Source organism: Ranitomeya variabilis, chromosome 1 (assembly GCF_051348905.1).
Source record: "Ranitomeya variabilis isolate aRanVar5 chromosome 1, aRanVar5.hap1, whole genome shotgun sequence".
NCBI classification, from domain to species: Eukaryota; Metazoa; Chordata; class Amphibia; order Anura; family Dendrobatidae; genus Ranitomeya; species Ranitomeya variabilis.
In genome coordinates, this window is record NC_135232.1 from 619,306,208 (window position 1) to 619,329,630 (window position 23,423).

General features: G+C 46.4%; 2 protein-coding genes across 2 annotated transcripts in view; one reads left to right on the top strand and one right to left on the bottom strand.

Annotated features, from left to right (window-relative positions):
- Nucleotides 1-14,862, bottom strand: part of DNAJC17 (DnaJ heat shock protein family (Hsp40) member C17) — a 42,182-nt gene extending 27,320 nt beyond the window's left edge. Inside the window, exons 1-6 of the mRNA XM_077260771.1 lie at nucleotides 14,501-14,862; nucleotides 11,515-11,584; nucleotides 11,084-11,142; nucleotides 10,705-10,792; nucleotides 9,971-10,053; nucleotides 6,551-6,647 (exon numbers count right to left, since the gene is read on the bottom strand). Coding sequence (XP_077116886.1) covers nucleotides 6,551-6,647; nucleotides 9,971-10,053; nucleotides 10,705-10,792; nucleotides 11,084-11,142; nucleotides 11,515-11,584; nucleotides 14,501-14,593 — 490 coding nt within the window. The 5' untranslated portion in view covers nucleotides 14,594-14,862. The remainder of the gene's footprint in view (nucleotides 1-6,550; nucleotides 6,648-9,970; nucleotides 10,054-10,704; nucleotides 10,793-11,083; nucleotides 11,143-11,514; nucleotides 11,585-14,500) is intronic.
- A 6-nt stretch (nucleotides 14,863-14,868) lies between these two features.
- Nucleotides 14,869-23,423, top strand: part of ZFYVE19 (zinc finger FYVE-type containing 19) — a 44,005-nt gene continuing 35,450 nt past the window's right edge. The window contains exons 1-4 of the mRNA XM_077260763.1: nucleotides 14,869-15,037; nucleotides 15,569-15,690; nucleotides 16,514-16,570; nucleotides 18,409-18,569. Of these exons, the coding sequence (XP_077116878.1) occupies nucleotides 14,888-15,037; nucleotides 15,569-15,690; nucleotides 16,514-16,570; nucleotides 18,409-18,569 (490 nt within the window). The 5' untranslated portion in view covers nucleotides 14,869-14,887. The remainder of the gene's footprint in view (nucleotides 15,038-15,568; nucleotides 15,691-16,513; nucleotides 16,571-18,408; nucleotides 18,570-23,423) is intronic.

Sequence of the window (23,423 nt, forward strand, 5' to 3'; positions counted from 1 at the left end):
GGAGCAAGCAGGTGAAGGGGACCATACATACCTGCAAGGTGTCCACAATCCTCTTCACCGATGAGGATCGCATCAGGAGCCCTCGGGTGGATGAGGGTCACTGAAAATAGGGATCCTCATTCCCACACCGTCTCCAGACGGTGCAAAAGATGGCATCAACCCCTTACGAGAAGGGGGGAGACCACTGCTGGTGACCACCGTCTTCCTCCCAGCCCTCTCCGAGGAGAGAGGTGGGGAAAATGCAAAGGATGGGCCCCCGGGAAATCACCCTGAAACATCCCAAAAGGTGACAGGGGATTAGGTCCTGCCTGCGGGCGATGTGGGTGAAACCACACTGCTCTCTCAGTCGCAAGAGTGTGGCTTTGGCTACGTTCACATTTGCGTTGTGCGCCGCAGCGTCGGCGCCGCAGCGCACAACGCAAACAAAAACGCGGCAAAACGCACGTTAAAACGCTGCGTTTTGCGCCGCATGCGTCGTTTTTGCCCGCAAGTTGGACGCAAAAAAAATGCAACTTGAAGCGTTTCTTGCATCCAACGCTTGCGGCCATGCGGCGCAAAACGCAGCACAACGCATGTCCATGCGCCCCCATGTTAAGTATAGGGGCGCATGACGCATGCGGCGCCGCTGCGGCGCCCGACGCTGCGGCGCTGACCGCAAATGTGAACGTAGCCTAAACAGGGTGAGAAATTACACCCTGTTACCCTGAAGATGAAGAAGATGAAAAACAAAGGAAAAGAGTAATAAAACACAACAAGATATCTGAAAAGGAAAAACTTCGGATGTGGGATCAGATCCAGGTCCACCTCCTACAGACACTAAGCTAAAACTGAGGTACTTGGTGCCTGTCGGTGGGTGTACAGTATACTGCTGGGGAGGAGCTATTTTCCTTTTTTGCCTAGTGTTAGCAGCATACACCCATGGTTACCTGTGTCCCCCAATGAAGCGATAAAGAAATAAAAATTTCACAATTTCCCAACTTTGAATTTTCATGCCCTTAAAGCACAGAGATATGTCACACAAAATAGTTAATAAATAGAATTTCCCACATGTCTACTTTACATCAGCACAATTTTGGAACCAATTTTTTTTTTGTTATGATGTTATAAGGGTTAAAAGTTACCCAGTGATTTCTCATTTTTACAACACCATTTTTAGGGACCACATCTCATTTGAAGCCACTTTGAGGGGCCTATATGATAGAAGATACTCAAAAGTGACACCATTCTAAAAACTGCACCCCTCAAGGTGCTCAAAACCACAGTCAAGACGTTTCTTAACCCTTCAGGTGCTTCACAGGAATGTTTGGAATCTGGGAAAAAAAATATTTAACTTTTTTTTCCACAAAAAATTACCTTCAGATCCAACTTTTTTTGATTTTGACAATGGTAACAGGAAAAAATTTACACCAAAATTTGTTGTGTAGTTTCTCCTGAGCACGCCGATACCCCATATGTGGGGAAAAACTACCATTTGGGCGCACGGCAGAGCTCCGAAGGATAGGAGCCCCATTTGACTTTTTGAATGCAAAATTTGCTGGAACAATTGGCAGACACCATGTCACGTTTGGAGAGCATCTGATATGCCTAAACAGTGAAAATCCTCCACAAGTGACACCATTTTGGAAACTAGACCCTTCAGGGAACTGAACTAGGTGGTGAGCACACTGAACCCTCAGGTGCTTCACAGACATTTATAACGTTGATCCGTAAAAATAAAAAAAATCAAATTTCCCCACAAATATGTTTTTTACACAAAATATTGCATTTTCATAAGGGTAACAGAAGAAATTGCACCATACAATTTGTTGTGCAATTTCTCTTGAGTACACAGATACCCAATATGTGGGAGAAAACCACTGTTTGGGCACACGGCAGGTTTCGGAAGGGAAGTAGCGCCATTTGACTTTTTGAATGTATATTTTCCTGGAATCGTTAGCGGACGTCATGTGCCATTTGGAGAGCCCCTGATGTGCCTTAACAGTGGAAACTCCCCATAATAGACCCCATTTTGGAAACTAGACCCTCAAGAAATGTATTTAGATGCATGGTAAGCACCTTGAACTCCCAGGTGCTTCACAGAAGTTTATAACATTAAGCCGTGAAAATAATAAAATCACATTATCCCCACAAACATGTCATTTTAGCCCCAAATTTTGCATTTAAATAAGGGTAACAGGAGAAATTGCACCATACAATTTGTTGTGCAATTTCTCTTGAATATGCCAATATCCCATAATAGGGGAAATTACTACTTTTGATGAACAGCGCAAAGCTCAAAAGGGAAGACGTGCCATATTGGAGTTCAGCTTTTGCTGGAATGGTTTGAGATTGCCATGTCATACTGGCAGAGCCCATGAGGTACCAGAACAACAGAAACCCCCTACATGTGAACTCATTTCACAAACCACACTCCCCAATGAATTCATCTAGGGGTGCAGTTATCATATTGACACCACATGTGCCTCACAGCGTTTTATACCACTGAGCAGTAAAGAACAAATAATATTACATTTTTACCACTAAAATGTTGTTTTAGCCCCAAGTTTTTAATTTTTCTAAGGGCTAATAGGACATTTTTTTTTTACAACAAACTGAGGTCAATTTTTTGCTGAGTGCGCCAATACCCTATATGTAATTGGGAAATATTTTTCAGGCACTGTGCAAAGTTCAGAAGTCAAGGAGCGCCAGATTTTACTGTTATGGTGCGCAGGTGCCATATTAACTTGGCAGAGCCCATGAGGTGCCAGAACAGCAGAACCCCCCCATAAGTGACCCCATTTTACAAACTACACCTCTCAATGAATTCATCTAGGGGTGCAGTGATCATATCGACACCACGGGTGTGTCACAGAATATTATACCATTGGGCAGTGAAGACAAAACTACATTTTTACCACCATAATTTTGTTTTAGTCAAAGATTTTACATTTTCACACAAAAAGTGGGTAATAATGGCACCAAAATTTGTCCCACAATTTCTACTCAACATGGTAATACCCCAAATGTGGCTGTACAGTACTACTTAGCCATACAGAAAGACTCGGGAGGGACGGAGCGCTATTTGCCTCCTGGACCACAGATTTTCCTAGAAGAGTTTGTGGACTCCATATACAGAGCCCATTATTGCTAGAAAAGCAGAATCCCCCCCTATTTTGGAAATTCTACCCCTTGGGGAATTTATCTACAGGTGTAGTGTCGATTTTGACTCCATGGGTATTGTCCAGAAACAGGCAGCAGTGGATGTTGCCGAGTGAAAATTGTTAACTGTAGTGACCAGTACGTTGCAGTGACCAGTACGTTATACCCACCCCGTGATTCTGGTGGCATGCACCCGTAAGTTAGGCGGGCTCTCATCGCTTCAGAAATGCCAAACGTAGACGCAATATGCGGTTTAGGTACACTGTGGGGCTCAGAAGGAAGGGTGGCATTTGGATTTGGGAGCAGAGAATTTGCTGAATTTCTTTTGGTGGGTGAGGAGCCATTTCGCTTTTCAGGGGCCTTTGTGCTACCAGTAACATGGAAGCCCCATATATTTCAGTTAACAGATGACAGACCTGAGTGGGGACTTGTTTTTTTGTGGATTGAGTTGAAGCTTTTATTTGAAACATTTAACAGAACGTTTGGGATCACAATGAGGCAGCAGAGTTACTCTGGACTCCGTTTGGACTCTGCTCAGTGGTGTCCTTTTCAGGAATGCACAAAACACTGACCGACGGCACTTTTATTCAATCCTAAAAAGACGGACACCGCTGGATCACAGGTCAGACTGCGTCCACAGTGCCTCCATCTGCCTCATTATAGGGAATCTTCCGCCAGGGGTTATGTCTGATTCGCTATTTCAGAGATTTACACAGAAATTCTGATGGAAGCGCTCAGCGCAGGATAAGTGTGTGCCGAGCCTTAATGTGATCTTTGGGAGGCAGAATGAAAAAAAAAAAATCAACAGCTTGTGAAGAACTGGTTTTTATTTATTTTTATGCCGCTCCTCGTTCGGTATAAGTGATAAGATGACTTTATTCTTCGGGTGGGTGCAATTACAGAGATACCAGATTTACAGCGGGTTTTTATGTTTGGCAGCTGTCACATGCTAAAAGACACTTTTTATTGCAAAAAATAGTTTTTGCATTACTACATTTTGAGAGCTATAATTTTTTCATATATCGGCTGACAGTCATGTGAGGTCTTGTTTTTTGCAGGACGAGTTAACGTTTTTATTGGTAACATTTTCGGTAGCAGGACATTTTTTGAACATTTTGTATTCCAATTTTTAGGAGGCAGAATGAAGAAAACCCAGCAATTCAGGAATTTCTTTTAGGTTTGGGGCGTTTATACCGTTCCAGGTGTGGTAAAATTGATAAAGCAGTTTCATTCTTCGGGTTAGTACGATTACAGTAATACCTAATTTAGATTTTTTTTTTTATGTTTTAGTGCTTTTATACAATAAAAACTATTTCATAGAAAAAAATATTTTTGCATCGCTTTATTGTGAGAGCTATAACTTTTTTATTTTTCCGCTGATGGAGCTGTGTGGGGGGCTTGTTTTTTGCAGGACAAGATGACGTTTTCAGTGGTACCATGTTTATTTATATATGTCTTTTTGATCACGTGTTATTTTACTTTTTGCTCGGCGGTATGATCACAAAGCATTTTTTGCCTTGTTTTTTATTTTTTTATGGTGAACACTAAAGGGGTTAACTAGTGGAACAGTTTTATAGGTTGGATCGTTGCTGACGTGGCGATACCAAATATGTGTACTTTTATTTATTTTTTAAATATTTATTTATAGATACAATATCTTGATTTTTTTATTATTATTTTTAATTTTTACAATTACATTTTTTTTTTACTTTTTCACTTATTCCCACTATGGGACTATCATTTTTTGCAGGCTGATCGCTTCTATAGCATTAGATGAAGCAGCATACCCATGCTGTAGAAATTGTCAGCTCTACACTGACAGACGTTAAACTTGCTCATCATGCACTGGGCATGATCAGCAAGTTTTCTAAGTCTGGTGACCCGGATGTTGTTATGATGACATTGGGTCACCATGGCAACGATCTCCAATCCAAAAGGCAGAGGGGCTGTCAGCCCTCTGCCGGCTCCCGGAATGCGGCTATTTCGGGGGATAAAGGGCCAGGAGCGGTCTGTGACTGCTCCTGGCGCTTAGTGCTAGGTGTAGCTGTCAGAATCAGCTGACACCCGGCAGCGAACGCCCACACAGCACCCCGTGTGCACGGGCAATAGCGCAGACGTTATAAACAGTCCCTGGTCAAATAGGCCCAGGGCACATGGATGGAATATTACGTCTAATGTCAGAAAGGGGTTAAGGAGCAGGATCAATGAACTATTCTTGTATTCTTTTTTACCATTTAGCATATAATGCTACGCCCCATTTTGTTGGTGCCGTGGCCATTCTTCCATATGTAGATGCATATGCCTGATACATTGTTGCATAAGGCCTCTTTCACACTTCCGTCGGAAGTGTCACATCCTAATGCGTCGGGCGAGACGTACCGACGGATATTAGAAAATATTGGTAAAACGTATGCAACGTTTCCAGTATTTCGACGGATGCGTCACCAGAATTTGCATAGTGGAGAAGTAGGATTTTCTATTCCGGGACAAGAATGAAAAAGAGAAAGAGAGAGTTTTCCCAGGGTTGGAATATGCTTCCAGGCATGCTCAGAAGTAAAAAACTGCATCCGTCACTGGATTCCTGCTTTTCGCAGTGTGCGCAGGAATCAGTGTCCATAGGCTCCCATTCTGTGGAACGACGTATGCCACAGGAGGCGTTGGGGAACGTTTTTCCACTGCAGACAAAAAACGTTTCATGGAACGTTTTTTTATAAAAGACGGGCCATCAAATTCTGCAGGATCCAGTGCACGACGGACGAAACGTGTATCCATCCGTCGTGATACGTCGCTAATACAAGTCTATGAGAAAATGCAGGATCCTGCAAATTTTTTTGCAGGATCCTGTTTTCTCAAAAAACGACGTATCTCGACGGGACTACAAAGACGGAAGTGTGAAAGAGGCCTTACTTTACAGCTTTTTCACAAGCTGGGACATTTGGGACAAGAATAAAAGAATTCACGCCAGCTAGCACCTCGATTTCGATTCTGTTTACTTTGGATATTGGGGTGAAAGCTGCTCAGTTTAACCAAAATAGTGCTCCCTGTACTTCACATTTCCCAATTTTGTTGGGCTGGTATCAAATTGCGTTTTTGCCCCATGTCAGTGGCTCCATCTGAAAAGCGGGATTCAGGAGTATTGGTTCATATTGATGGTTTCTTTTTTTTTTAAATCATTACATTTTAGTTTAATTTTACTGTTAGACAGCCGCAACACATGCAGTGATTACCTAACAGCTGCAAATCATGCAGCTGCGGGAAGTGTAACATTTATCAAAGCACCCCCAAGATACTCGGATAACACCTTATCTGAGCACGTTCGCTCATCAACACTGATAACATCCAAACTTAGTACAACCCCTTTAATACTAAACAGAGGGTCTCTGTAAACCAGCAAGATGATCACTTCTGGTACCTTGTGTCTTCTGCACCTTTTCCAGCTTGATCTGCTCCCGCACCAACCTCTGTTGCTCCTCCAATTGTCTTGACCCTTCTTCACGGAGTCGTATTATCTAGAAACCAAGTAAGAAAGCCAGAGCTCACGACCTTATCACATACAAGAAGCCACAGGACCTGTGCCTCCCATCTCATCACCTCTACACTATATATCGGTTCCCATTTACTATTGTGGTGAAGCGAGAAATCAGGTGTAAATTGATCTCCTTTTTAGACAAATTATTGATTTGTGCTTTGATAATAAGTTTCCAAAACGTCTAAACACTGGGCATGAAGAGAGTAAAAATGTGCCTGATTTTTAATTGGCGTGTGGCTATTACAAGGTACAAATTTACAGCAAGGTCCCAATTTACGTGTTCTGCCTTTTACAAAGCATTAGTGGATGTGGGCAACAGACGTACCTTTTAGGCCGGCGTCACACTTGGCGTAAGACAATACGCCACGTATTATACGTCCGTACTACGGCCGTAATACGGAGAAATGTTCCCAAAATATTGATCCGTAGGCAGGGTGCGTCAGCGTATTTTGCGCATGGCATCCTCCGTATGTAATCCGTATGGCATCCGTACTGCGAGATTTTCTCGCAGGCTTGCAAAACCGACATCTAATGGATTTATGTGCTCAAATGTTCGGGAAAACATATATACAGTATATATATATATATATATACACATGTCATTGAGACACATATATATATATTCTGTATTTAGATTTCATTCAGCGCGATATCTGTGAACAGCCGGTAATTCAATTGCTGGCTTTTCATTTCTCCTGCACAAACCCGACAGGATATGCGACATGTAAACCATCTCATATCCCCATTTTTTTTGCATATTCCACACTACTAATGTTAGTAGTGTGTATGTGCAAAATTTCAGCGCTGTAGCTGCTAAAATAAAGGGTTAAATGGCGGAAAAAATTGGCGTGGGCTCCCGCGCAATTTTCTCCGCCAGAGCGGTAAAGCCAGTGACTGAGGGCAGATATTAATAGCCAGGAGAGGGTCCATGGTTATTGGCCCCCCCGTGGCTAAAAACATCTGCCCCCAGCCACCCCAGAAAAGGCACATCTGGAAGATGCGCCTATTCTGGCACTTGGCCACTCTCTTCCCACTCCCTGTAGCGGTGGGATATGGGGTAATGAAGGGTTAATGCCACCTTGCTATTGTAAGGTGACATTAAGCCAGATTAATGATGGAGAGGCGTCAATTATGACACCTATCCATTATTAATCCAATTGTTTGAAAGGGTTAAAAAACACACACACACATGGTTTAAAAGTATTTTAATGAAATAAACACAGCGGTTGTTTTAATAATTTATTGCTCTCTCAATCCATTTGCAGGCCCTCGCTTGGCAAAATAATAAACACACAATATACATACCTTCTGATGTCCTATCACATCCAACGAGGTAATCCATCTGAAGGGGTTAACTAATATTACAGGCACGAGCTGCGATAAACCACTCGCTCGTGCCTGTAATCCCCGGGTGCTGAAAGGAAAGCAGAGTGATCTGTACTTACATTGAGTCGCGGTGATGCGCCCCTGCTGGATGTCCTCATGAACTGCAGTCTGGGAACTTTTTCCCACGCTCCAGGTCATATGAGGACATCCACCAGGGGGCGCATCACCGCGACTGAAGGAAATGTAGGTCAATGACCTACATTTCATTCATTCGCCGGGGAATTACAAGCACGAGCACACCGCTGCATTAGCAGGGCTCCTGCCTGTAAAATAATTAACCCCTTCAGATGGATTACTTCGTGGGATGTGACGGTTCAGCTGAGGGTATGTATCTTGTGCGTTTATTATTTTGCCAAGCGAGGGCCTGCAAATGGATTGAGAGAGCAATAAATTATTAAAACAACCGCTGTTTATTTCATTAAAATACTTTTAAATCATGTGTGTGTGTGTGTGTGTTTTTTAACCCTTTCAAACAATTGGATTAATAATGGATAAGTGTCATAATTGACGCCTCTCCATTATTAATCTGGCTTAATGTCACCTTACAATAGCAAGGTGGCATTAACTCTTCATTACCCCATATCCCACCGCTACAGGGAGTGGGAAGAGAGTTGCCAAGTGCCAGAATAGGCGCATCTTCCAGATGTGCCTTTTCTGGGGTGGCTGGGGGCAGATGTTTTTAGCCACGGGGGGGCCAATAACAATGGACCCTCTCCTGGCTATTAATATCTGCCGTCAGTCACTGGCTTTACCATTCTGGCGGAGAAAATTGCGCGGGAGCCCACGCCAATTTTTTCCGCCATTTAACCCTTTATTTTAGCAGCTACAGCGCTGAAATTTTGCACATACAAACTACTAACATTAGTAGTGTGGAATATGCAAAAAAAAAGGGGATATGAGATGGTTTACTGTATGTAAACCATGTCTCATATCCTGTCGGGTTTGTGCAGGAGAAATGAAAAGCCGGCAATTGAATTACCGACTTTTCACTAACACTGCGTATTTCTCGCAAGTCACACTGCTGGACCGTGTGGAATCTGTATTTTTCTCGCCCCCATAGACTTTCATTGGCGATTTTTTTGCGCAATACGCTGACAAACGCAGCATGCTGCGATTTTGTACGGCCGTAGAAAGCTGTATATTACGGATCCGTAATATACGGCTGATAGGAGCAGCCCCATTGAGAATAATTGTGCCGTATGTTATGCGAGTTTTACGGACGTAGTTTCTGCGCTCTTACGTCCGTAAAACTCGCCAGTGTGACGCGGGCCTTAGGCAGAGTCTTTAGCTATCTGGTAGAAGCCGCATTTGCAATCAGGGATTTGATTACAGAGATGAACATGGTCACACTTTGTAAGATCGGTTAGATAAATCTGTAATTTATGGTCTGAGCATGGGCCGCAATGTCCGTACCGGCCGCAGATCTCCTGACTGAACCTCAACAGCCGCATATATGCCTGCTGAGATCTGGGCAGGAGACCCTTGGCTGTTCTGGACACTGTGGACCGTCGTCTGACCGTGAATGTCAGATATGTAATAGTTTGTGCACATACAAAAGGCAGGACTGCATTGGTCTAGACTCTAGAGAATCCACAAATATGGAGACCTTTGGAGGACAATGTTGCATGTTACAGCCCATCTGTGCTTCAAAAAGTTGACTTATCATTTTGCATCTTTCAATAACAGACTGATCCTAGAGGCGAGCAGAAAAAACCTTGCTCTTCCCTCGATTTCATCCAGTCCGTCCTCCGTGGCAGCCGATCAGGGTTCTGGTGCCCCTGGCATTTACTAAGATGCCGGCAGCAGATGTGAAGTTTGCCTTGGTCTGGATGTCATGGAGGACCAGGGCAGCACAATTCTTTTTGCACAACTCTAACCCATTTGCTCGCTCCAATGATTGCAGATGGGAAGTTTTACCTCTTGTTCCAATGTCCGAGCAACAAATGCTTCTTCCTCCTCTGTTACACGTGATTGTGCTTCTTTCTCTCTCGCCTCAAGATCTTCAATAGGCAAAAAAAAGTGTTAAATGTTCGGTTTTGCAAAATTAACACAGCTATAAGATTCCATCATAGGCAATTCTATATAGGAACAATCACATAAAAAGGTGGCTGAAGCCAGGGCGGCATACTGCTTGATACATCCTAGTAAGCCAGACAGGCTGGTGGTATCACCTGCAGCAGTGACATGCTATACAGCCACTGGTGAGGATCAGTACAAAATTTGCAACCAAAAGCCAATAGAAAAAATAGAATAAAATGAAAACTTGGTGCATTCATCCATAAATTCAGTGAGCTTTATTCCATTGAGTGACCATGAGGAAGTGTGTGTTTAGGCAAAACGGCATTGGCCTGAAGGAGCGCTGCTGCTTATCCACGTACCTGCAGTTATGGAATAAATCACACACAATTTATGGAAGAGTGCCAAAAGTTTGCTATTTTTTTCAATTGCTGGTCTGCGATACTGTTGCTGAGACCCTGGATATGAATAGAAAAAGCCAAGATGTTAAAGGGAACCTGTCATGTCCTTTTTGTGTTTTACACTGCCCCCAGAGTGTTTTTAGTTACGCAACGGGCACATGGTGGTGTGTACATTGCCTTCTCTGCAGACATGGCTTCCATTCTCCAGCATTCATGTATTAGGGATATTCTTACCAAGTTTCACCTTCTTTCTTTTGGCATCAAGTTTCTGAGTCCTCTTTGCTGCGGCTTCTTTGGCTTTCCTGAGTTTGTCATACGCTGCCTGGAAGAAGTTAGAGAAGCAGCAGAAAGGCATGAGTTCTTAGATTGTAAAGGGGTTGTCGGGGTATTCTCACACAATGACCAATTGTCAGGGCGTATGTTATATCTGCTTGTGCCCTGATACTGGCAGGTGGACAAAAGAATAAAAAAAAAAGTTAAGGCTTTAAAGAAAAAAATAAGTAAGTTGCACGGTCATGAAAGAGTTAATCGGGACAGCTAAATGGAATATGCAAAAGAAGTAAAGCAGAATAATATAATGTAAAATGCCTGTCTTAATTTCCGCCTGACTTACCCTGGCTGCGCCATCAGTCAGCACTTCTAAGGCCTGGGACAACTGGTGAAAAAGCTCGGCTGAAAGAGAAATCGCAGATCATGTAACCCTGCATCGCCCATCACAGGCTGAAGACGCCCCAAATCTAGGACAGTTACAGATGCTGTGCGACGGATCTGCCTGTACTGATACACTGCTCTCCTCCTTGTGCCCACCCTTTAGTGCCTTACTTATCACCATCAATTTTCCCCAAAAATCTGTTGCCTGCCAATAATAAATCTGCTGCCAAATGCACTTTTTCTTCATACTTTTATTGTTTTAATAAGGGTCAATAATCATTTTCTTTCTATTGATTTCTGCAACAATGAAACGTGCCCCGATGTAAGAAAATGTGGCCTCAGCCTAAGGGCTGATCATCTATGGGGGCTCCACAGCAGACACTGCACACTCACCTGCTCGAGGGTTATCGGGGTTTTTGTCCGGGTGGCAGGTCAGAGCTTTTTGTCTGTATGCCTTCTTAATCTGGAAAAGAAAGAAGAACTTGTAATGCGGCTGTAATAGACAGTGAGGTGTACGGGGTATACTCACATACGGCGCACAGTGTGCAATTACATATGGCGTACACTCACATACGGGGTTATACTTACTGGGGGTAGGACATGTACGGAGGGGGCACCTCACAGTTACCGGGGGCAGGAAATGTACGGAGGGGGCACCTCACAGTTACCGGGGGCAGGACGTGTACAGAGAGGGCACCTCACAGTTATTGCAGTTATTGGGGGCAGGACATGTCTGGAGGGGGCGCCTCAAAGTTACTGGGGGTAGGACGTGTACGGAGGGGGCGCCTCACAGTAATTGGGGGCTGGACGTGTACGGAGGGGGCGCCTCACAGTTACTGGGGGCAGGACGTGTACGGAGGGGGCGCCTCACAGTTACTGGGGGCAGGACGTGTACGGAGGGGGCGCCTCACAGTTACTGGGGGCAGGACGTGTACGGAGGGGGCGCCTCAGTTACTGGGGGGCAGGACGTGTACGGAGGGGGCGCCTCAGTTACTGGGGGGCAGGACGTGTAAGGAGGGTGCACCTCACAGTTTCTGGGGTCAGGACGTGTATGGAGGGGGCCCCTCACAGTTACTGAGGGCAGGACGTGTATGGAGGGGGCCCCTCACAGTTACTGGGGGGCAGGACGTGTATGGAGGGGGCCCCTCACAGTTACTGGGGGCAGGACGTGTATGGAGGGGGCCCCTCACAGTTACTGAGGGCAGGACGTGTATGGAGGGGGCCCCTCACAGTTACTGGGGGGCAGGACGTGTGCGGAGGGGGCCCCTCACAGTTACTGGAGGGCAGGACGTGTATGGAGGGGGCCCCTCACAGTTACTGGAGGGCAGGACGTGTATGGAGGGGGCCCCTCACAGTTACTGGAGGGCAGGACGTGCATGGAGGGGGTGCCTCACAGTTACTGAGGGCAGGATGTGTGCGGAGGGGCCCCTCACAGTTACTGGGGGCAGGGTGTGTGCGGAGGAGGCCCCTCACAGTTACTGAGGGCAGGACGTGTGCGGAGGGGGCGCCTCACAGTTACTGGGGGCAGGGTGTGTGCGGAGGAGGCCCCTCACAGTTACTGAGGGCAGGACGTGTGCGGAGGGGGCGCCTCACAGTTACTGTCGGCAGGGCATGTATGGAGGGGGCGCCTTACAGTTACTGGGGGGCAGGACGTGTGCGGAGGGGGCCCCTCACAGTTACTGAGGGCAGGACGTGTATGGAGGGGGCCCCTCACAGTTACTGAGGGCAGGACGTGTATGGAGGGGGCCCCTCACAGTTACTGGGGGGCAGGACGTGTATGGAGGGGGCCCCTCACAGTTACTGGGGGCAGGACGTGTATGGAGGGGGCGCATCACAGTTACTGAGGGCAGGACGTGTATGGAGGGGGCGCCTCACAGTTACTGGGGGGCAGGACGTGTGCGGAGGGGGCGCCTCACAGTTACTGGGGGCAGGACGTGTGCGGAGGGGGCGCCTCACAGTTACTGGGGGCAGGACGTGTATGGAGGGGGCGCCTCACAGTTACTGGGGGGCAGGACGTGTATGGAGGGGGCGCCTCAGTTACTGGGGGCAGGACGTGTATGGAGGGGGCCCCTCACAGTTACTGAGGGCAGGACGTGTGCGGAGGGGGCCCCTCACAGTTACTGGGGGCAGGACGTGTATGGAGGGGGCACCTCACAGTTACTGAGGGCAGGACGTGTGCGGAGGGGGCGCCTCACAGTTACTGGGGGGCAGGACGTGTATGGAGGGGGCACCTCACAGTTACTGGGGGCAGGACGTGTATGGAGGGGGCGCCTCAGTTACTGGGGGCAGGACGTGTGCGGAGGGGGCCCCTCACAGTTACTGGGGGCAGGACGTGTATGGAGGGGGCCCCTCACAGTTACTGGGGGGCAGGACGTGTGCGGAGGGGGCGCCTCAGTTACTGGGGGCAGGACGTGTACGGAGGGGGCGCCTCACAGTTACTGGGGGCAGGACCTGTATGGAGGGGGCCCCTCAGTTACTGGGGGCAGGACGTGTGCGGAGGGGGCGCCTCAGTTACTGGGGGCAGGACGTGTGCGGAGGGGGCGCCTCACAGTTACTGGGGGCAGGACGTGTACGGAGGGGGCGCCTCACAGTTACTGGGGGCAGGACGTGTATGGAGGGGGCCCCTCACAGTTACTGGGGGCAGGACGTGTACGGAGGGGGCGCCTCACAGTTACTGGGGGCAGGACCTGTATGGAGGGGGCCCCTCACAGTTACTGGGGGCAGGACGTGTGCGGAGGGGGCGCCTCAGTTACTGGGGGCAGGACGTGTGCGGAGGGGGCGCCTCACAGTTACTGGGGGCAGGACGTGTACGGAGGGGGCGCCTCACAGTTACTGGGGGCAGGACGTGTATGGAGGGGGCCCCTCACAGTTACTGGGGGCAGGACGTGTGCGGAGGGGGCGCCTCAGTTACTGGGGGCAGGACGTGTGCGGAGGGGGCGCCTCACAGTTACTGGGGGCAGGACGTGTATGGAGGGGGCCCCTCACAGTTACTGGGGGCAGGACGTGTGCGGAGGGGGCGCCTCAGTTACTGGGGGGCAGGACGTGTACGGAGGGGGCGCCTCACAGTTACTGGGGGCAGGACGTGTGCGGAGGGGGCGCCTCAGTTACTGGGGGCAGGACGTGTGCGGAGGGGGCGCCTCACAGTTACTGGGGGCAGGACGTGTATGGAGGGGGCCCCTCACAGTTACTGGGGGGCAGGACGTGTATGGAGGGGGCGCCTCACAGTTACTGGGGGCAAGACGTGTACGGAGGGGGCGCCTCACAGTTACTGGGGGCAGGACCTGTATGGAGGGGGCCCCTCACAGTTACTGGGGGCAGGACGTGTGCGGAGGGGGCGCCTCACAGGACGTGTGAGGAGTGAAGAGATTCAATTTCTTACCTCTTTCTCTGAAGCCTCAGCTTCGATTCCCAGCAGCCCATACAAATCCATTTGCATCAGCTCCTTGGACGCAGACATTTTTCCTGCCGCCATCGTGTTACTTTTCGAATATTTACTTCTGCAGCAAATTCACAAGCTGGTGCTAAATTCCGCTTTCCGCTTCCGAAGCCTCCTGGGATATGTAGTTCTTTCAGGCAACAGGCGGACATGCGGGAGCGTATGACAAGAAAGAAAAAAACTATCATTCCCAATAGGCAACGCGGCAAAGCCTTGCCTTACGCAGACAGCTGGTCGCGCTTTGCATGCTGGGAAATGTAGTGAATCACTCGTGTATTAATTAGAGGATGGGCAGTAAATTGACTACTTTTCCCAGAATTCTCTGTGGTAATGGGAGAAATAGAGCATTTCCTGAAAGTTGAGATTTGGGAAGAGACGAGCAGTAATGTGCTTGGGGTGGGTGTGTGTCTGCATCTGACAGCTGACATGGAAGGAAGGTGCTTTTCTTGTGCTTCCAAATTCTCCATATTTAAGAAAGAGGTGAGTGTCAATGTGATCAGAGACGTATGTTTAGCTAATTAAAGGGATCTTCTAGGAAAATCTATATTTAAAGGGGTTTGTGTGGGATTAAAAAAACAAAATCATAACTCCCCTTTAAAATCCCCACTGGCCTATGTGTATTGGAGCTGCGGAATTATATTCTGTACGTCATGCTGAGGCAAGTGATTGTCTGCAGCGGTCATATGAAAGTCTGTGGAGAGTAATCCAAGCCCATCCAGGACCACTGGCTCATTGGTGCCATAGTGGTGGGGGATGTAAAACGTGGCTTGCAGTGATTTTCCATATTTTATTATATTATGGTCAGGTTTTTAGTATTTTTTTGTGCACTTGCACCTTATTCAATGGTGAAAGGAACAACAATGAAACCTAATTGCAAAAATGATTTTCATCCCCATATACAAGCATTTACTTAATAATAAAACAAAGTTTTTCCTTGTAAGATTTTTGTTTGATAATTATTAAAGGCAGTAATGTGATCGTAATGATGGATTTTTTTTCTTTCCTTCCAAGTGTGGCTGTAAGTCCTGCCGACATTCATTCTGTGCGGGATGCCTGGCATTCACAGCAATCCTACCTGCATATGGTAACAGCAAGCAGAAAATCTGCAAGAAATGTCACGACAATATGAGCAGGTGAGTGTGTGCAGTGCGACGGTGCATTGCCGTTAGTGTAGCATGTAACAGCTGCAGGCTTATGCTGAGGATTACCTGGAGCTGACAGCAGGGTGCTGTGTGAACGGTTACAGTTCGTTAATTCTGTATCGTGTGACCTCTTTGCTTTTGTGTCTGTTCCCACCTTAGAAATCCTCTCTGATGTGATAATGCAGATAATAGTTGCTGAATGTCCCATGTAAAATAAAGAAAAAGTGAATTCTCCCAGAATGTGCTGATGGTTCTGCTGCAACACACTGAACATGGAATCTACACAAAAGAGAAACATTTTTCTATGTGTTCCTAAATTCACCAATAAAAGTGTGACTGATAGCACAGCCACCCATTTAGATCATGGATTCCTTGTGCTGGGTTCCATCCAGGTGTTTCCTGTTCTGAATGATTGCTTGGCTATTTAGTTAGCTGAAATGGTTAAACCATTGCCAGTCGTAGCTTTAGCTAGGTGGCGTGTCTGCCTTGTTCTCTAGTGCTTTGTTATTGTGATCTTTTGCTGCCCGACCTTGGATCTTGCCTTTGACCATCCGTTTGCCTAGCCCCTTTTGTTTAAATCCGCCAACTCCCTGGAATTCTGACCTCGGACTGTGACCTGTTTACTCCATTGCCTTGCCCATCTATTTATGACAAACTCTCTTGGTATTTGACCCCGGACCTCTTGACTCCCATGCCTCACGGCTTGTCAGTGAAAAGTGACATTTACAAGTGTCACATGTCCCCATGACAAAGTCAAAGAAGTATTTCTGTTGGAATGTCCCATCTCCAACTTTTGTGTGTTATGTTTTTATAGTGCCGTGGCACCAAGGAACGATGCATCAAAGCGGTCCCCACCAGAGAATTACAAGAAGTAAGTTAGACACCGTGTATGTCGCCACGTTCGGGGTTCTCCTCCCATCTCTGTATCCTGGCGTCCAGTAATGATGATGATTCATGAGTCATGTGATCGCTGCAGCAGTGACCACAGTGGTGTCAACTGCAGCATGTGATTGGTTGTATCAATCATGTGACTTTTAAATTATCATTGCTGAAGGCCTCACGGGAGCAGCGAGGAATCAGTAAAATAGGTACGGCTCGGTTTTATACCATTCAGTGATTGGTTGGAGCAGTCACATGGCTGATCAGTAAAATGGATATTATTTAGTTTAGTATTTTATACCATTCTAAGCTCTTGGTACAAATTATTTCAAGGCTCTTGGCATCTTTATGGTTATAAGACAGTTGCCTTTCGCTAGTCATTTTCTTCCTCCATTCTCTGCACTGAGAATCTGATATTGGTGGTTTGGTGGTTTGTCTAGTACAGCCAGCATTTTGATTTTTTTTTTTTTTTTTTATTCCACTATTGTGATGCTGGTTTCAAAAGGATCACATACAGGAAAAAATCTGCAGTGTGTCAAGTGATTTTTTTTTTTTTTTCTATGGAAAATTGTCGGAAATATCATTTATCATTTATATTTTTGTTTTAAAACTGAGAATTTAGCTGAGAATTTAGCTTTTTTTTTTTTTTTTAAAAAAAAACAAAAAAAAACAGAAAAATATTCTGATGTTCCAATGCATCTAAGAAAAATAACACAGCTTTGCAAATTGTCTTATAGCTTCTTTGCAGATCTATGTATCTCCATGGTGACAGACTACAAACGAAGCATGTAGTCAGACCCTGGACTACTTCTTGCTAGCATCCAGTTTATGGTCGGCACATACAACAGCTCCTGGCAAGGGAAGTTAAAGAAAACTAAGTTCCTTATGATAAGTGAGTGTACAGATGACACAGCAGGGGCACACAGGTGCTGCTTTTTTAGGTAATACATTTCCCTGCTTGTTTTATCACAGGAGCGAATGTTTCTGCCACATGTCCAACCCTTCCAGCTCATCATAAATCTAGTCGGTGACATAGGAGCTGATCTTATGTCACTGACTTGATTGATTTATGATGAACTCACAGGACTGGTAATGCAGCATAAACACTTGCTCCTGTGGTAAAACAGGCAGGGAAATGTGTTACTTCAGAAAGCAATAGTTGCGATCCCCTGCTGTTCTATCGGGTCTGTATACTCACTTATGATAAGTGACTTATGCTTTCCCCTTCACCCTGCCCAGGAGCTGTGGTATGTCCTGCCCATGAGTAGGAACATCAGTCATTACACTGTAGGTAGCAGTGGCACAGTTATAAGATTATCTTTGCACAGGAACTTTTTTTTTTTAACACATCTAATTATAATTATGTAATTTTGTTTATTCCAAGATCTATAAATACATTTGAGGGACAACCTCTGTAAATGGTAGTTTTTATATATGTGTATATTATATTATATTATATTCTTGTCTAGCATTGAAAGTTATGAAACCTTGTAAGTGGCTTCCAAACCCAGGCTTTTTTCTCAGTCTATTTGCTGCCTTTAGCCTCATTGTATCAGAACTTTCTAATTTTCCCCGTTAGTAAGGACCATAAAAAGGCCAATGTTTCTGTAATCATATGATTAAAAAAAAAGACAACAAGCAAGTAAAACAAAACTGAAAACTCAGGAGAAGTGGGAATAAAATGAGAGCAAAAACGGTCCACTTTTGACCTGGTGCCAAGTCCTCCTTAAATGGAGCCTAATTTTACATGATCATACTCTAGCTTGGGATTTTTTTTTTCTTTTTTCTTATGTATGTTGCTGATAAAATAAAAAAAAGTCTTTATTTCAGGAGAATGGCAGCCTTGGAAGCCAGACAAAGTCAGCAAAAAGACACACAAAGAGGTGAAGGGGCATTACATGCTGGAAACAACACCAGGTATCAGGGGTTGTCACCAGAGGACCAGGCGATTTCGGAAAGACTGGCAAAACTCAAACAGGACACTAAACCTAGTGAGTAGGCTTACATATTTGAATCTGATTATTTGTACTCAGTATGTAAATAAAATGACATATATTTTCAACAAAATCAACCAGAGTAAAATCTACATAATTACGGTAACTCTTCCACTTCTAGGGCACAGGTTTGATAAAAAAAAAAGGCCCTGAGTTATAAGATCCATGTTACATCCAGTACTTGTCTTTTCTGAAAAAGTGGAAACTAGACAGATATTCAAAGGGCCTAAAAGGAAAACTCGCTTTGTTACCCATAGCAACCAATCACAGCACAGCTTTCATTTTTTCACAGCAGTTTTATGAAATGAAAGCTCCGCTGTGATTGGTTGCTATGGGTAACCAAGACACTTTTTGATAAATGAGGCCCTAACTGTCTAAGCCACCCAGCACTTTATAAACATGGGTGCCTTCATGCAATTTTGTATTGAATGTTACCGCTTTAATTAAAAACAAAAAATGCATAGAAAAGGTGTCTAAAAATCAGAGTATCCTGACCTGTATATATGAGGTGTAAGGAATGGGCAAGAGTTTCCGTGCAGAAATAATTAAAAGTAATTTGAAAAACACGGCACTTCTGGAATTCTGGTGGTGTACAAGTAGGATAACCAAATCCATCAGCTGTGATGTAGAAATACTTGGCACTCGTATAGATGTGTTCAAGAACTTATTTATTGAGTGAAGAAATTCCAGAAAAAATGAGACATTTTGGTCAATACCTGACCTTCATCAGTCATCCGGATAGAGGAGATCTGTGTGGAAGTGTGCTGTGTCCATTACTATGAAGCTGGATTTTTTTTTTTTTTGTTAATATGATTGCAATTTTCCGCAGCACTGAAGGCTTTCCAAGCACCAGACTTCAGAGCGAGTGAGCTGACTCTTTCCTTACTTTACTACATCCCTTTCCACCCCAAAAGTACAACCCCCTGCATCCCTTAAAAATGACTGTAACAGGTTGTGATCCTTCCTTTCTGACACGCGACAGGCGCGATGTACACATAACGGGCACGATGCACACAACCAGGAATGAAAACTAATTTTCTCCAGTCACCTTCCACGACAGCAGCATCGGAGGATGTCTCCCCGACCTAATGGGGGACAGGAAACACAAAGAAGTTAAATACCCCTCCCCTTCCTGCAACCACCATTGTTTTCCTTTCCACTATGGGGCATGAAGAGGTTCTAGATGGTGCTGCCGTGGCCGGCGATCGGGAGCACCTTAAAGGGAACCTGTCACCCCCAAAATCGATGGTGAGGTAAGCTCACCGTCATCAGGGGTTTATCTACAGCAGGGGTGTCAAACTGCATTCCTCAAGGGCTGCAAACAGGTCATGTTTTCAGGATTTCCTTGTATTGCACAGGTGATAATTTAATCACCTGCACAGAATGATTCCAGCACCTTGTACAATGAGAAGGAAATCTTGAAAACACGCATGGTTTGAGGCCCTCGAGGAATGCAGTTTGACACCCCTGATCTACAGCATTCTATAATGCTGTAGATAAGCCGCCGATGTTACCTGAAAGAAGAGAAAAAGACGTTAGATTATACTCACCCAGAGGCGGTCCGGTCCGATGGGCATCTCAGGTCCGGTACAGCGCCTCCTATCTTCATTCCATGACGTCCTCTTCTGGTCTTCACGCTGCGGCTCCTGCGCAGGTGTACTTTGTCTGCCCTGTTGAGGGCAGAGCAAAGTACTGCAGTGCGCAGGTGCCGGAAAGGTCAGAGAGGCCCGGCACCTGCGCACTGCAGTACTTTGCTCTGCCCTCAACAGGGCAGACAAAGTACGCCTGCGCCGAAGCCACGGCGTGAAGACCAGAAGAGGACGTCATGGAATGAAGATAGGAGGCGCCGGAGCGGACCTGAAACACCCATTTGACCGGACCGCAGCGGGACCGCCTCACCATCGATTTTTGGGGGTGACAGGTTCCCTTTAAGGATTTTCATATGCCAGGCAGCTGAGGTCGGGGGCTCCACTCTCCTCCTCTAAGGACTGCTCCCGTCTCCATGGCTCACATGCGACTCGGGACTTTTTCACCTCTCCTGCCCCTCCTCGGGGGGGTAAAGCTGGGCGGTGATGTGCAGCCAGGGTCCTCCTGCAGTTCCTCGGCGTCCTCCTCCTCCGTGCGGCTGAGTTCTGGAGTTCGCGCGCACCGGAAGTGATTTCGGCCCGAACTTCCGGTTTGCTTCCGGGTGCGTTCCATGCTCTAATGCGCAGCCGGCTGGTGTCTGCATTCTCTGCGACAGCAGCCATATTTGGGGGGGACCAGGAGAAGCACAGAATCACGCCGGGACCTCGTTTTTCTTTAAATCCTGGTCGAAGGAGCCTCCAGGTAGGACACACTGTCTACGTCACTCTGTGACTAGGTGACGGACGACTGACCATATGGACGGCGACAAACCCTCCCTGTCTGCATCTGCAGAGCCCAGCGTCCACCCTCCTACTGTAAATAGTGGTGTAGGTCCCTTGCTGTCCCGGTTCGCATGATTTTATGGGTGACTTAGTATACCTCTTCTTCTCTCTCTTTTGTTAGGGAGACAAGGTCCCTGCCCCTAAGAAGGATAAGGTGCCCAGCCTCAAGTGCTGGGTGTGTTCTTCCAGGCTTCCCTCTTCATATAAGAAGAAGCTCGGTCAGCCTTGCATGGATGATGTATTGCATTCCGAACAGCACTCTTTCCTGGACAGCATCAAAACCCTCATCAAGCAGGAGGTTCAGACCTCTATGGCAGCCTTTTCCCGGACCCCAGTACCACAACCCCCTCCTCCTAAAAAGAGGAAGTTGGCACCCTTGGAATCTGACTCTGGCAAAATCCGTACCTCGGGTTCAGAAGATATTTGGGAGAATGAGGGTTCCTCTTCCACCCCCAAGTCCAAGAATAAAAAATATTACTTTTCTTCCAAAGGTATGGAAGAGTTAATTAGTATAGTGAGAGGTACCATGGGGGTTGAGGAAGAGGAAATTAGATACTCGGTACAAGATGAGATGTTCGGAGGGCTGAAGCCTAAAGATCAGAAAGGGTTTCCCATCCATGAGCATATTAAAAACCTTGTCCTTCATGAGTGGGGCTTCCCTGAGAAAGGGCTTAGCGTCCCTTCAGAGCTGAGGAATCGCTTCCCCCTAGACGGAGATTGTTCCCTATGGGAAATCCCGAAAGTGGATGTGCAGGTGTCCAGGGTGGCCAAAAAGACGGCCCTTCCTTTCGAAGATGCGTCCCAGCTCAAGGATCCCATGGATCGGAAAATCGAGAGCTTACTTCGGAAATCCTGGGACACCTCCACCAATATACTCAAAACGAACGTGGCCTCAATGTGTGTCTCAAGATCACTATTCCACTGGCTTCGTACGTTGGAGGATCACCTTACTCAGGGGACTTCAGAAAGCAACGAGGTTCCTTGCTGATGCCTCTGCTGAGTCCATATGGGTAGTGGAAAGTTCCCCAATTCTCGCCAACTCGACCAGAAGAGTACTATGGCTGAAGTCTTGCCTCCAAAACTAAACTTTGCGCCATTCCCTTTCAAGGACACTATGTATTCGCCCCAGTCCTAGACGAGATTCTAGAAAAAGCCACGGATAGAAAGAAATCTCTTCCCGAGCAAAAAACTTCTAGGAAGCATTTTTTCACCCTCCCCTTAACCAGTCCTCCCAGAGGGAGTTCAGGGAGAGAGCAAAACAGGCCGATGGAGTTATCCCAAAGGTGGTAAGGGGAAAAACATCCTTATCCCCCACCACCAACAAGCCCCGGACTAACAGTGATTGCTCTCTGGTCCGGGGTCGACCATTGGACTTCCTCACTCAGTGGCAGTCCGTCTCCACAAACCAATGGGTTCTCTGCACCATACGGGATGGTTTGAAACTAGAGTTCGAGAGTCCTCCCCCTCAATGCCTGAGAATCACCTCCCTGCAGTCTCCTCCTCTTCAAACCTTGCTGTCAGACTTGCGAGGCCTACTTCAAGCAAAGGTGATCTCTGGAGTTCCACACCTGGAGATAGGCAGGGGCCACTATTTCCGTCTGTTCCTGGTACTGAAGCCCTCAGGAAAACACAGGGTCATCATAAATCTGAAACCCCTGAACCAGGTGGTCAAATACAGACTATTCAACATGGAATCAATCAAATCCGCAATCCCTCTCATTGGATGGAACTGGGTGATGGCTACAGTCAGGGGTGGATTAAGGGTAGCCAGGGCCTCGGGCTGTTCAGACACTGTGGGCCCCCCCGGTCATGTGACGGGGTTCATGTTATACCTGAACCAGATTATTCCAGAAAAATGGCCGGGCCCTACTCTACTGTAACCTATTAAATATTTGTTAAAATATGCAATACAATTTAGGTATATTTTGACCAATATAACAAACAAGGAACAAATACCACCGAACCATGACCAGACCACAAATTACAACCACAGAATCGAATAATATCACATACAAGGAACACCGCACCATGTCAAGAACACATATTACCACCACTTGGTGACCAAACAGCACATACAAGGGACAAATACCACAACACCATTTCCAGACCACATATTACCACCACATAGTGACTGAATACTACAATACTGATCAGTAAAAAAAGAAAAAAAAACCCACAATACTATCACCATAAGTGCCAGTATTCACAGGAGATCTGTACTTAGTTAGTATGCAGTGTCTGTGTAGAGGTAATACAGAGTTCACTGGTGGTATTATACACAGGAGCTCTGTATATAGTATACAGTGTATAGTGTCAGTGTATAGGTAACACTGACTCACCAGTGATGTCTCTAGGTGAAGTCCTTCATCTTTCATCCAGCACAGACCGCCATCAATTCTTCCAGCCAGGACTCGTTTCTGCAGGAAATAACAGTTATCTCGAG